Raw genomic sequence first — 15,544 nt, 5'->3', positions numbered from 1 at the left:
ACCTGTGAGAACCTAAGGATTCAGAGCTGCCTACTGCACGTGAGGGCCCCTGCCACCCAGCTCCCACGTGACCGAGTCTAGCTTTCCAACTCGGGTGTTTGCATTCTAGGGCTGATTATGCCGGTTTTCTTAGGTGTTCAAAGAAAGCACGAACCGAAATAGGGGCTCGTGGGTGGTGGTTTTGTGGGAGGCAGTGTCTTCAGGTAGGAGGGGCTAGGAAGTGAGAAGTGGAGGCGGGAGCCCCTGCACGGTGCGTGTCCTGCCGTGTTCTCGCTGGGGTGGTTGGAGCCACAGCGAGCCAGGAGCCGCTGGGCAGCTGCGACTTTCCACTGCGCAGACAGCCATCCGCAGCCACCTTGCTGGGGACCGACTGCTCCTTCGTGGGCGCACTCATCTTTCAGAGAGCACGTGCTGGACCTCCCGGGGTCCCTCAGGGGCCGGTCGCAGAGGCTCGGGTAGCTGGGCGGGCACTTGCGTCTAGGTCCTGGCGATCACCTGGCCTAAGGACTGGGGCGGCACCGGGCCCAGGGAGTGGGGGAAGCGCGGACGCCCATCATCTTCTCAGCTCCCGGCCTCCAGCCTCCCCCGCCTCCTTCCTCCTGCGGCTCTGGTCTGGTGCTGCTGCTCCTCAGTGGCAGCCTTATTCCGAAATATTTAGTTCCGATTTTCCACTTTCTGGTTGTTTCAAAATATTTTTAACCCACATCGCACAATATTCATTTTAATAACAAATGAGTATACAAGTTGGCATCAGAAGCCCTTTGAGAAACGTTTTTAGAGCTGCCTTATGTCATTATTTTCAAAGCTATAATTTAGTGAGCTTGATTTCATTCATTCACCACACTTTAATTTTGAACCTTAATATAGACCAGGCGCTGTGCCAGGCACATGGGAGCACAAAGAAACATAATAGAAAGTTTGCAGCGCCGTTAATAAAGGATGAGGGCTTGCAAATAAACCCGTTCAGGACAGGGTCCGAAGTTTGTTGCATCAACATGCCCAACACTGTGGGGTTAGGGAGGAAGAGGGGTCCCGTCATACAGGTAGCAGAGCAGCTTCTCAGGGGTGCTGAACTCCGAGGTGGGATTTGAAGGTGGAGTTGAGCCTGGGTGGATGGAGAACAGGATTTGCAGCAGCTTAAAGGAGTGAAGCACCTTCCCGATGAGTAGGTGGAGGCAGCACTTTGGGGTGGTGCTGGGGAGAGTGGAAGCAGATTTAAAACAAATGTAGAGAGGAAGGTTAGAAAACTACCACCAGATCCTGCATGCTGTATTCGATTTTTTTTTTTTTTTTTTTTTTTTTTGGGTTGGAAAACACCACATTTGGGGATGTTAGCATTGTGATAGAGGAGAAAATAAAGACGGAGTGAGAGATTAATTAGATTACAATAACCCAGGAAGGAGAAATATAGTCATGGACGGGCCAAGCTGCAGTAGGAGATAGATGGATAGAACTGAGGTAGATGGCAGAATCAGAATTTGCTTGATTCACTTGAAATAGAAAAAAAGGGGAGGAGTCAAGATGCACATTTTGGTGATTGATATGTGATACCATTCGGAGGAAGGTGTCCAGGGGAATCCCCTATTTTGATGTAAGGGAAAAAGTGAGTCCAATTTGAGAAATGTTGAAATGTAGGCAGGGCAGCCATTGATGCCCAGTAGGGAACACAATCAGTTTCTGTAAGAGTGACTTCTATGACTTCAATCACCAACTCCATGGTTAGAATCATATTTAGGACATATCACCCTACTGAATTCAACAGGGTCTCAACTCCTATGCAAAACTTTGTCAAGTTTCATCATGTTATTTGGATGGTACTGTTATTTTTGAATGTAAACAGTTCATTTTGTTGATTTATGAAGTATTCATTACTGTGAGCCAAGCATGTTTTTAGGATACCAGAATGCACCAAACCTCTGCTCTCATTTAAAGAGCAATAACTAAATGATGTCAGCTTCAATTGAAACGATGCAGACTTCGAGGGCCAGGCAGCCAGGACGGTTTTAGCTGGCACTGCTAGGGAAGTCTCAGGAGCTGTGGAGAGTGAAGTGGAGCCTGCAGGATGCCTGGCCTTCCACTACTGCAGCTAGAGAGTCCAAAACATCTTTCAGGACTAAAGTCAAGGTATCTGCAGAACTGGATTCCTGCTGGAAGCCCGGGTAGATTTGCTCCTTTTTAGTTTCTAGAGTCTGCCCACACTCCTTGGCTCATGATACCTTCATGAGGGGGATGATGCTCATCTCCAGCACCTCAGCATAGCAAACAACTCTCTCCCTCCTTCCATGATCACATTTCCTTCTCTGGCTTGGGCCCTCTTCCCCCCCCCCCCCTTTTTTTTTTGGTAAAGTACTGAGAATTTGAAGCCGGGGCGCTTAAGCATTGAGCCAGATCCCCAGCCCTTTATTGTGTTTTATCTCTATCAGTTGCTGAGGCGGAGCTTTGAACTTGGGATCCTCCATATCTCAACCTCCCAAGCCGCTGGGATTACAGGCATGCGCTGCCTTGCCCGACCACTTGCCTCCGTGTTATAAGAACCCCTGTGGTGCTATTGGGCCCACCTGAATGGTCCATAATCCTCTCCCTCTCTCAAGATCCTTTGCTTAGTTACAGCTGCAAAGACCCTTTTGCCCTGTTAGGTTAAGTATACACAGGTTTTGGGGATCTGCACCCTGACATCCTGGGGGGAGGGCGTTATTGTGTCTCTGCTCATGGTGATGTGCATTCCACACACTGGGAAAATCCATGTAAGATCTTCAAGATAAGAGCTTGAGTTGGGCTCCTTCCACAAACCTGAGGTCTTTCTAATTGATCACGAAGTCTGTTCAATTGAAACCTTCAACCTGTCTTGTTTCTGTTTGCCTCTCTCCAATTCACTGCCAAAGCCCTTGATCAAAACCCAGGAGTCTTTTAGGACTACCATAGCCATCTCTGACACCATTTTTCTCCACCCACTCTTGACTGTCACAATCCATTCTCTTCAGAAAAGTAAGGATCTTTTAAAAATGCAAATTTAACCCTGGTCATTCTCTACTTAAAGTTCTTATGTGGATTTCTGGTCAGTCCTAGGTTGGTTGTCCATGTCCACCTATGTCCACATTTCTTTGCATATTTTCCTTTCAAATGACCAGGAAGCTCACAGAAAACCTACTGCACACATGAGAGATCTCTCACCAAAGCTGCGGGTGCCACCGTCAGTCTCAGTGCCTGGGAAGTGGGGGAGGATGCGCTGAAGACAGCAAATAGAACCGAGGATTGGGGTGCGGAGAACACAGTCACAGTCACCAAGCACAGAGTGAGCACAGAGGGTGTAGAACTGGTAACGGCTGAAAGTGTGCAGACCTGAATGGCTGTTTCAGAACAGGGAAGCTTCCAAAGCTGGTGACTAGAAAATGAGACACCCTTCTAAACACATAGGGAAGAGAAGAAAACCGACAAGGAGATCAAGACTTCAGCAACAACAGAACCACAGGCCAAACCAACTCGCCCTCTACCACGGAACATATTGTCTAGAAATGAAGCTGCACTTCCATCTACGTCTACAGAGAAAAGGGATTTTTGCAGAAACATTTCTATCCAGGGATGAATGAAAATAGGAAAAGCCCAAAGTTACCATAAAAAGAGGAGTGGAATGGGCACCTGAACACTTCAGCTGTAGTGAACTCTCCACCAAAACCAAGAAAAAGAAAAGGTAACACTCCAAACTGAATTAAATAGTCTCAAGCATTTGTGGTTTCTCCTTTAACTAAATATAACAAGGTAATTAAGTTCATAACCAACTAGGAAGGAACAGCTTTTCTTTTAGAGAAAATGTTCAAAAGGAACTCACATTGAATGATGAAGTTAGAAAATTGCAGTTTTGTGACCATCACAGTTATTATTCAGGAAAGAATTTTCAATAGGTGACAAAACTGGTGGGTGGTATTTTGAACTGAATATTTGCACAGAAATAAAACATTGCAACAAAAATATACTTATCACAAAAGGAAAAAGAGTAACACTGTGGAGAAACCTGCTAGGTACTACTTTAACCTAGCAATCAAAGTTAACATCCATAATAATGGTTACATTGACATCACATGGGCCCCGATAAGTCGCAAAGAGAAAAACACATCATTTATTCAGGACGCCATCCCCTATAATCACCTGACTCTTATCAAGAGGAAAAGCTAAGCTCAAATTGAAAGTCTATTCTTTAGAATTGTCAATGTGGCGAAATACAAAGGAAGGTAAGTGATTCAAAGATTCAAAGAGTAAGGAGACATAACAAAGGTGCATGAAGCTGGATGGGTCCTAGACAGAAAAAACAAGGAGACAAGGAGTCCGGTTGGATTCAGGTGGTTTATCCTTTATGGTGCATAAACAAGATCATCATTGCATCCACTCATTTTCCTTATCCCACACAGTGACACCAGCTGGAGGGACCATTTGACAGTGGTGCTGGTGGTGGGTTGCTTGGGGAGTGAGGAAGTGGTGTCAACTAGTTGCATAGATTTACTCAGGAGCCTGCAGCTGTATTGTAAGGGGCAGGGGAAGTAGAAAGTCCTAGGCTGAAATAAAGCCAGGGACATGGATGTGGAGCAGCTGCCACTGCCCCTGGGTCCAGGAGGAACCTCAGGATGTTCGACCGGGACTCAGGTTAGACTGACCTCTGGACTTGTGGACATGCAAGGTTGTTAGGGTGTCCTGTGACAGGACTGGTAGCCTGAGTTACAGGCAGAATGAGATCCCTCCACAAGGATGTCTACTGTCCAACAAAGCACCTGTGAATATATTGCCTTTTATGGCTGAGACTTTGGGGTAATTTTGGGAAAAATTTAGGGAACTTTGGTTCAGGCAAAAAAAAGTGACAAAATGTTTGATTAATAAACTCTGAATAAAGGGCCTGTGGGTATTGAATGTACTATTTTTGCAACTTTCAGTTTGAAATTATTACCAGAATAATATTCTTTCCTAAAAAGTACTAAATGATATCAGGCTTGTTCTGCCTCCACAGACCTGCGCACGACCTGCCAGTGTCACTGTGATGGGCTCTGGCCAACTTTCCCAGCCGTCCCTGCTTGCTTCTGCCTGCTCTTCTCCACGACAGGCTGCACCTGGGTCCTTGAACTCCTTGGGGCTGATCTGTGCCTGGTATGTTCTTTGTCTTTTTTTGTTTGACAATTGTGATATCAAAGAAAAACAGAAACGAGTACAACACGACTCTTTCAACCATTAATGCACTGCACAAGACAAAAATTAATAATACAGTAAAAGACTAAATAAAAATTTAAGTATATTTTTAAAAATTTAGATTCCTGACTTAGGAATAAATAACCAATAGGTAACATATGTTCTTCCAGATAAAGACTAGCATTTTTCTATATAAGGTGTTGGTTGCAAAGGCTTATTTTAATGATGAGCAAAGAGAGCTGGTTTTAGGAGAATGTTGAGGGTATTTCTGCAGCCCCTTATATTGGGCATATTCACACAAGCCCAGCAGACTGGCTTCTCTTGAAGTGCCTTCTCAGTAACATACCAGTTATAAGTTTACCTGGGAGAACAGGGTCCCACAACATCACCTAACACAAACCTTGCACGACATGCACCATAACCTTACCTCACAGACTTTACATTTACATTACCTGTGGCCATCACCTCACATGGATTACATCATGTGCAGCGTGACATGACACCACCTTGTCCAAGGCCACAGGACACATGCTGACCAGGTTCAAGGTCCAGGCTGGACATCAGGCTCCTTCACCACCTCCCCATTTGTGAGACAGTGACTCCTTTGTTTTTGCCCTTATGCTCTTAACAAACCCCTGCTGACTATTGGCATTCTGTCCAGGACAAACACTGGCCAAAGCCCTATGTACTGTGAAGGGAGAAAACTGTATTCAAAAGAAGTTACGTCTACAAAAATCTCAAGAAGTTGTTTTGGTGGTTTTCTTGGTTAATTTTATATGGATGTGCACTCACCGTATTCTATATCAGACAGACTGCTTATCAGTTTCCTCACGGCCAACAGGGTGTCCCTCTGCTTTGCTCCATGCCTTACCCTTTGGCCATTCAAGGAGGACAAGTGGAAATTCTTCAAACAGGATTAGCTCTATACTCCTGTTGCTTAACAATGGAGGGTTAGATGGTTTCTCCCTGGTTTGTTAAGAAAGGGAAGGAAAAAGCCTTTGTATCTGAGCAGAGACAGAAGGAATCCTAGTTTCTCACCCTAACCTTTTATGATATTAATATATCTTTTCTGGATATCTCTGGCTTTTATGAACTAAAGTTCTCCAAGGTCAGTCTAATACCTTTAGAAATGTAAGAGTCTATGGAGACAGCACCTTTGTCCTGACACCTGGGGAGCTTCACCTAGGGACTTTTCCAGTGGGTGAGGGAAGTTTAATGCTCCCTTCCATCTCGGAAGATCCCAGAACAATTTTTATCTTCCCACAGAAGAGATAAAGCAATTAAAATGAGACATAATGAAGGAGCCAGGTGATAAAAGAGAAAGTATCTTTTGCTAAAAGTTGAATGGTAAGGTATGATTTCCAAAAGTACAAATAGATGTTGGTGATACCTTATAATTTATGAATATAAAGGTTAGTATGTAAAAGTCATAAGGGGTATTGTTAATAATTTATAAAGGTTAGAAACAATGTAAAGTGTGCAAGTGCTTGTTTTTTTTTTGTTATTGTATACTGGATTAAACTTTGCAAAAATATTACATTGTCTCACATGTGAGAGTCTTAAATATTTTAATTTAGTAAAGTAGTAATATAAAATTTCAATGTATAAACAGTTGCATTTGCAAACAGATTTTTAAATTTAGTTTCTTAAAATTAAAACATTGTGTTTGGATATTTGGGCAAAAAATTTAAAAATAAAGTTGGTAGATGTTGATTAAATAATCTGATTTTGGGGGTTCCCTAGAGGAGAATGCATTCTTTGGTCTATCAAAATTCAACTGTTTTGTCAAGAGTACTTATTATTCTTTAAAAAATGAAATTCACATTTTATTGTGCTTATAGTGTAATAACATTGCTGTATTTTTTTTTTTTTTAAACAAGGTACCATTTGCCTATGAGCTAAAAACAAATTTAAGTATGATTTTAAGTAGCCCTCTCATTATAAAGTGCTTTGTAGGAATGGAAAGCTCAATACATAGAGGTTACAAGGAACACACAAAATTCATGGGGAAATGAACTGTAAACATGAGCAAGTCCTAGTGGGTTTTGAATATCTTTCTATGCTCTCTATAAACCTTTGTTGACCTTATATAAATGACTCATTTCACAATCCATTGATAAAATATCACTCCTCCTCTGTAGGTTGTTTTTAAAACCTGGATGGTAATACAGTGCAATGACTGCATTGGTATGCGTGCTTTTAAAAAATCCACTAACTGAGAGAGCTAAAGTGCCTGCTGAAATCTTTCCCAAAGATTGCTTGGTTTTAAACTGCATTTAACGCTGAAGAGAAACATAGTCCATGTCCAGGGAAATCATTCTGGTGATGAAGCCTTTTCAAGCTTAAAAGAGGGCCTGCCTACCTTCGAGAATTAGACTGCATGGAGGTAATTGAGCCCAATGGCGGTTTTATCCCCAGTGAAATTACTTCCACTGCACAGAGTATAAGGTATCTGAAGATTTATCTGACACTCTTGATACCTCAGCAGTGACACTGATGTTGAATGACACATTTGGCGTAAGGGAAGGATCATTTCTCTCTGAATCCTCTATATTTGTTAATTAAATGATCACTGCTGGGTGCATCCTCTTCATGAATATAAATTACTAGCCCAGCAAAGGCTCAGGTTTGTACGCCATCTTTTATTATGAAGGATTTTCAAGGGTGCAATGAACCCATTTTACATTGCCACTTGACATATTTAGGGATTGCTTTATCCGGCACTGAACATTGTCCTTAAGTAACTGTTATATTCAGGATGTAGTTCAGTAAATATAACAGCTCTTATCCTCAGTTGTGGAAGTTAATTTTTTTTCTTAACTAGGCACATATTGCCAGCAGAATTCTGCACACCCGTGCTGTTTGGTAATGGGCTATGGTACTTACCTATATTTCTTTGAGTGCTCTATTGACACTTACTGACATGCTATATGCTTAAATTTGACCATCATTGATTTTTATTTCCACTTTGGCACTATTATTCAAACTCGGTGAGATTTCTAAGTAACAGAGTATACCCCAGTGGCTATGTTTCTCACTGGAATATAAACTCCTTGAGGGTAGAGATTTTTAATCTAACTTATTCATGATGTATCCCAATGACTCGAATAGTGTCTGGTACATAGTAGGTACTTAATAAATATTTCTGGGTTGATTGAATTGATGATTTAGATGAGCAAAAGGAAAGGTGCATATTTACAATAGTATCTTCATTGAAATAATATACAATACTGAACTCATTCCAAACTATAAATTATAGGTAGTGTGACCAAATAGAATAAATTTAACAGAACTGCAAACAACTGGGAAAAATATAGTAACTTCCTCACTTTAAGGGAGATTTGTCTTCCTGCATTCCACCTATTTCTTTGAACACTCCTCTTTAGGTAGGTAACATTCCCAAATGATAATCTCATTTCTGATTTTTTATAATTTGAATTCTTTATCCCCAGCCTGTTGGTCTTTTTTTTTTTTTTTGGCTATATTATTGGGGTCATGTTTTCTAGGGTTCAGATATTTCACTATATCATTAATCACATACATAATACTTGGAATTGACTTTTTTAATGTCAATGATTTGAAATATGAGGGATTAATATATTGATTATTGGAATTATTTTTCTAAAACAGACAACAAAGCATCTAACAAAATCAGAATTTTTGATAACTTCTAAATGATAGAATAAAGTATATTTTCAAATAGTGTCAATACATATTCTAACATCTGATGGGAAGTTGGTTAAATAACACTTCGTGATATAACATCTAAAACAATATTTGCTTAATAAGGAGCTGAATTTCTAATTGATGTCTTAAACTGAGACATAAAACTGATGTTATATACTGGCCAAATTTGGAGTTTCATGTTGAATTACATATCATTCAATGTTTGTTACCATATCAAAATGGCATTGCTATATTCACTAATTAAATCTACCAGTATTTTAATTACAAAGCAAGATATGATATAGTAACTAACATTATTAATTAAAAGAAATTAATCTTTTACACAAAACAATGTAGAAGCCAAAATTTAGTATTTATTATACCATTGAAATCATGGAAGAAACAAATTATTTTTTAAAAAGTATTTATAATAATATTATATTTATGATAAACAAATTCCAGAGTCTCATCCCAAAACTCATGAGATATTTGCAGCAGTAAAATTCATTGGAAACATTCCTGGATATGTTCATTATTTTTTAGACAATTTTTAACTTTGCCAATATTACTAATATTAATAGAAAATGGAGAACATAATTCCTCATGTTGAAAGTTATTAAAGCCTACTTAAATAATTGCATACAAAAAAGTTATCAGCCTAATGACTGCTTCTATTTAAGATGATATATTGGAGAAAATAAGCACTGAAATTCTCAAAAAGAATTTTATGAAAGCAAGACATGTACTTATTTAATAAGAACTTATACATGACTTTTTGAATTGCTAACTATCATGAAGACTATTTCTAACATTATGCTCAAGAATTTGGTTTGCATTTATACAGAGTGGTGTTATGACTCCTATAGTAGTTATTAAGTATATTCTTTATTCAATATTAATAAATAAAGGAATGATTATTTTTTTCTAATTTATACAAAAACACCAAAAGGACTACTGCCAAATTTTTAGGATTCCCCCATTAAAACAATACTTACCATAGGAGTTTGAAAATGTTCTTTGTGGTTAAGGGAATTTTATTCTGTGCTTATTTTGATAATGAAAAAATAATAATTGAATTTCATATATTTTCCATAGATGTTGATATAACCATATGATCTTTTCTTCCTAAATCCTAAGAGTAAATTTTATTTTGGCATTACTTATTTTATTTTTATGTACTGAATTCATTGTCCTTATGTCCTGTGTAGGGAATTTGTACCATGTCAAGATTAGCTTTCCTTTTCAAATGTCAGCATCTGTTTTCTGTTTTGGTTATACTAGACTCACAGATCAGTTGGGTAGGGCAGCCTCTTCCACTACTTTTAAAGATTTTGACTTTGAACTTTTCCTTCAAGAATTGATTAATCTGCAAAATCATCTGACCTTTGATATTTTCTTTGGGATAATACTTTTTTAAAAATCTAAGTATCTCAATTAATTTTTATTTTAAATTATCTAAACTTTCTATCTTTTCATGATGTCTCTATATTTTGTAGTTTTCCAGGAATTTGCTTATTTTGTCAAAGTTTTTAGATGTATAGGCATTAAGGTGATCAAAGCTTCCTTCTGTTTTTGTACTTTTCTTATAAAAATGTATTGAGGCATAATTGGTTTTCAAAGAATTTTGTACATTTTAAGTTTGCCATTTATAAATTTGGACATGTATGTCCACTCAAGAAGCCAATACCATAGTCAAGATAATAAACATTTTCCATGCTTTTCAAAGATTCATCCTGCTGCTAGGTGACCAACTTATTAATTTGGAAGAAAAAAGTTTTAGAATTTTGATTGGCATTGCACTAAATTTACAGTCAATTTGGGGAGAATTGCCATCTTAATGATATTATTTCCCATTCCATGAATAATATACCTTTCTCTCTAGATTTTTTTTCAATAAATTTTTATAGTTTTCACTGTAAAAGTCTTGAAAATATTGTCAGATTTATTTCTAAATGTTTGAACATTTTATGGCATCATAACACATATTTTTTGTTTTCAAGTTGTGCTACTAGAATATTAGGAAACAACTGATTTTCGCTGAGTTTACTGGTTAATACTTCTGTAGTTTTATAGATAATTTGACATAGTCTCTGTATACAACTATAGCATCTGCAAACACCCATAGTTTTATTCCTTTTTTTTTTTTTTTACCTATTTAAATTGTCATATAACATTACCAGAGTTTTCAACAGTATGTTTAAAGGAAGTTGCAGAAGTGAACATATTTTTCTTGTCCTAGTTTCACAGGGAGTTTGGTTATTTACCATTACATGTAATGTTAACTGTAGGCTTATCATTTTGAGTTAGATTTGCACTATTCCTAATTTGCTGAGTGCTTTTTTTCTTTTATCATAAACAAGTGTTGAGTTTGTCCAGTGCTTTTTCTGTATCTATTGAAATATTCATATGCATTTTCTCTTGTTCTGTTGGTACGATGATTTACACTGGTAGCTTTTTGAATGTTCATCACTTTTACATTGTCTAGTAAATTCAGCCTGGTCATAATATACTATCCACTATAGATAGCATATCACATTTAATTTGTAGCATTTGAAAAGGGTTTCTGCATCTATATTTATGAGGAACATTTGTCTCCAGTTTTTTTTTTTTTTTTGGTAATTCTTTAGACACGTTTTTATATTGAGGTTATGTTCCTTTCTCTTCCTAAAAGTTTTAACAATAGTTTGTGTCAAAATATTTCTTGAATGTTTGGTAGAATTACTGACTAAAAAAATTATGTGGGCCTGGAGCTTTCTATTTAGGTCTGTACTGGTAAATGTACTATGGGCACTCAAAAAGAATGCATATTCTGCAGTTGTTGGATGACATATTCAATAAAAGTCTGTTAGATCAAGGTAGATGATGATGTTCAGATCTTATCTTTACTAAAATTTCATCTAATTATCCTGCCAATTGCTGAGAGAGGAGTGATGATCTTTTGCTGTGACTGTAGAAATGTCTCTCTCTCAGCTTCTGTATTCATCAAGTGTTTTTTAATAACTTGTATTACCCTTTCTATTAATTTCATTTAATGTTCATACAGTTACTTCTAGCCTGTGTTTATAGGTATACCTGTTATATATTTTACTATATATTTTCAACTTATTCACAACTGTATGTTAAGATATGTTTTTTACAGGTAGTATGCAATTGATTTTTTTTCTATCCTTGCTGTGAATCTCTGCCTTTTAAGTTAACTGTTTAGACTAATAATATTTAATGAAACTTTTGATATAATTGAATTTAGGTTTATCATTTTATTGTTTCAATTGTCCCTTCTGTTTTTCATGTTTCTCTGTTCCAGTTTTCTTTTCAATTATCTTAACATTTGTAGTGTTTGATGTAAATATATTGAAGTCCTCTTTAGTTTGCTAAATCTTCTTTTATGTATTGCATTAAAATCTGCATATCTAAAAAAATCTGCATATCTAACTTTGTCATATACTTTGTATTCAGGCAATGTGATACTTCCAGGTTTGTTCTTTTTCAAAATTACCTTTTTCTTTGGGGTCATTTGTGGTTCCATAGAAATTTTCAGATTTTTCTATTTATATCAACAATGCCATTAAATTTTGATAGGGATTGCATTGAATCTGTAGATCACATGGTATGGGTACGCATGCAATAAATTTTTAACTTCAGATTTTATGTTCTAAAATTTTCATTTAGTGTTCTCATGTTTTCTATTTTTCTAATATTTCTGATCTTTATCACAAATGTTTTTCATTATTTCATTGTTCATATTTATAGTAGTGCTTTAAAGATTTTTGCTTGATTCTAATATTTGGATCATCTGGGGATTGATCTGTATAGATTGTATTTTTTGGTGAGAATGTGCTATCTACTCAGGTATATTGAGTAATTTTGGATTTTATATTGGAATTTAAAATGTTTGGTTGGATAGAGTATGGATTTAGTTGCATAGACTCTGGATAACTTGATATTTTTGTTTTAATTGGCAAGCAAGGCAGGTTCATGTATTGGATTATGTCTTTCTGTGTGTTGTCTCAAACTGTAATGAAGCTTTTTACTTATTCTAGTTTGCATCTGTTCCATGCAGGCATATATGGTTCAGGAGTTGGGTAAATATTTGTGTGAGTTCATGTACAAGATTATGGGATATTCTTTTCTACTCTATCTCCCTAGATGTTTCCCCTTCTCTCTCTTGCTCATAGGGCCTCTCTCTAATTCCACTAGCAAGGGTGAGAGTAGGTCTCTATAGAAAGATGAACCGAGTGGGCTGCCCTTTTCCAAGTCTGTGTACTGCCGGAGGTGAAAGCAACCTAAGGAAAAAGCCCAGGAAATTCATCTCCATGCAGGTTGATTCTCTAAGTTTTGATTCCCTTGGATGATGCAAACTTGCTTATAGATTATTTTGGATGTCTCATAGAATTTGTACTGAAATCAGAGATAGAAATGGGCCCCAGAAAGTTTCCACCACTATAGCAAAATCATAATACCTTCTATGCTGCCTCTGCTACATCTTTTTTTTTTTTGCTACATGTATGGTTTTGATTTCCTTTTAATCAGGTTTTATTTCTATTTTTTTCTTGATGAAACTTGTGTAATGTTTGCTCTCCTATCAGTTGTGTAAATAATGAAATCTGGCCTTATTTTTTAGTTGGATCTTCATTTTCTCTCAATTTCTGGTTTTATAGCCATTATTTTTCTTTTTATTGTATTTGAGTGTTAATCTTTCTAAATTTTAAAAATTCCTAAATTGAGACAGTAAACTAATTAATTTTAATTTAAGACCTGCTTAAGTTAAAATATAAGCATTTAAGCTACAAAGTTCACTTTAAGAACCATTTGCATTATAGTATAGTATTTTAAAAATATTATGCAGTTGCACTTTTAAATTTATATTTATATTTTTGCACAAGATATTTGGAAATATATTTTGAAATTTGCCAAATGCACATTTTGTGTGCTCTATATTTTCATTATTTTTTAATAGTTGTGGGGGTAAAGTAACCAGCTTCTTTGAAACTTACCTTATCTAGTAAATGTGGTTATCACTCATGTGGGGGAAAGCTTACTAACATCATATGGGGTCTCCAGGTAATGGAGTGCCTAATTGATCTTAGATAGTCCTGAATTTAAACTAAAAGGGGATCCAGATGTTTCATCTGTCATTAATCAACATTCGGGTTTGTTGTTTAGAAACCAGGGAAAAACATAATGATGTTCAATGTTTTCATAAACAAATAACAAAAATGTAGGAAATGTTAACAAAAATTGAGTATCTGCCGGGGGTCTGAGTGTGCCGATGGATGTATTAGGCAAATGATATGGTGGTAGGCAGGGAGATGAGGGGAGCCAGGAATTGGAAGGAGGAGCAGTGTTGGTCAGGGAGCTGCTGTTTAAATCTAGGTTTTAGGGCAAGGCGTTATTGGGATTGTGGCTCATCCTGGAAACAGATGGGTTGGTGCAAAATATTAATAGATAAGATATGGAAATTGAGAGGCTGGACAGCACACATGAGTGACTATTTAAGACACCAAAAATCATTATCTCAATTGAGCAGAAAGACAAGGAGCAAGAGGACAAAATTGTTTTAAATGACAGCAGAATTCTAAAATCTCATCAAGGTGTTATGTGTGTGTATTAATATGCCATGATCAAACCTATTATTCCATATAATTCAGATGCATTATTCTGAATAATTAAAAATACACAAAAAGCATGGCATAGGTCACATAAGAGGTGTTTCTGGAGGTATACGTAGGTGTGGTCTATTGAATGGGGTTTGAATTTTGAAGGAAGAAGGAAAAAGAGAACATGAGAACAGGTTATGCCAGTGAGGAATTCAATGTCGCTTCTCTGTGGGATATTGGAAAAGTAAGAAAAAAGTCTCAATTTAGAGTATTGCAGGAGAAGCTGGCCTCATGGAATGGATGAAGTGACCATTCAGAGAAGACCAGTGTCCACTGGAGCGTACTACTCACGAAAGGGGAGCTCCAGGTGCTCCAGGGGAAGGGATCTGTGCCTCAACCACACATCCTCCTTCCTATCTGCAGTTCTTGCCCCCTCTTCTGAATGTTTGCAATGACTTTCCTCCCAACCTGCAGTGGTTTTTACTTGCACAAGTCTTCATATACCATAGGATTCATGTTTTTCCTGGTGTTTTCCCAAGTAATGCTAAAGAATGTCTATTGGTTTTCATTGCATTTCTTTCTTTCCTGCACATTTTGATCATTATTTAATTGATCTATCATTTTTGAATGTATATAAATGCATATCACCAATTAAGATCTAAACACTGAAGCCAAGTACATACTATTATTGTGCTTCTATTTTCATAGCACTTTGGATATTTTAAGGCATGTACACAGTTACTACAGGGTTCTTAGAGTTTGTAAAATATCTTTTTTGTAAAACACATATTTTATTACAGTAGATGGAGATACAAAAAGGTAGAGTGATTTACTTGAGGTCCTACAGTTAACCCTTGACTTCTATGATTTTCTCCAAGCTCAGTGCTCTTTTGATGGCACTGTGATTTTTTTCTTCCTTTTGAATTATTTTTTAAAAAACATTCTTATTAGTTGTTGATGGAACTTTACTTTTTATTTACTTATTTATATGTAGTGCTGAGGATTGAACCCAGTGCCTCACACATGCTGGGCAAGCGCTCTGCCACTGAGCTACAACCCCAGCCCTCCTTTGAATTACTTGTAATCAGTTAATGTAAGTCTCCAGATGGTAA

General features: G+C 37.1%; 1 protein-coding gene across 1 annotated transcript in view; it reads left to right on the top strand.

Moving 5' to 3' along the window:
- Positions 1-15,544, top strand: part of LOC306668058 (uncharacterized protein) — a 247,591-nt gene that overhangs the window by 150,092 nt on the left and 81,955 nt on the right. Inside the window, exon 3 of the mRNA XM_079151094.1 lies at positions 4,994-5,130. Coding sequence (XP_079007220.1) covers positions 4,994-5,130 — 137 coding nt within the window. The remainder of the gene's footprint in view (positions 1-4,993; positions 5,131-15,544) is intronic.

Source organism: Sciurus vulgaris, assembly GCF_902686455.1.
Source record: "Sciurus vulgaris genome assembly, chromosome: 8".
NCBI classification, from domain to species: domain Eukaryota; kingdom Metazoa; phylum Chordata; class Mammalia; order Rodentia; family Sciuridae; genus Sciurus; species Sciurus vulgaris.
Note: the sequence above shows the minus strand (reverse complement) of the source record. Positions and strands in the feature narration are given on the sequence as shown.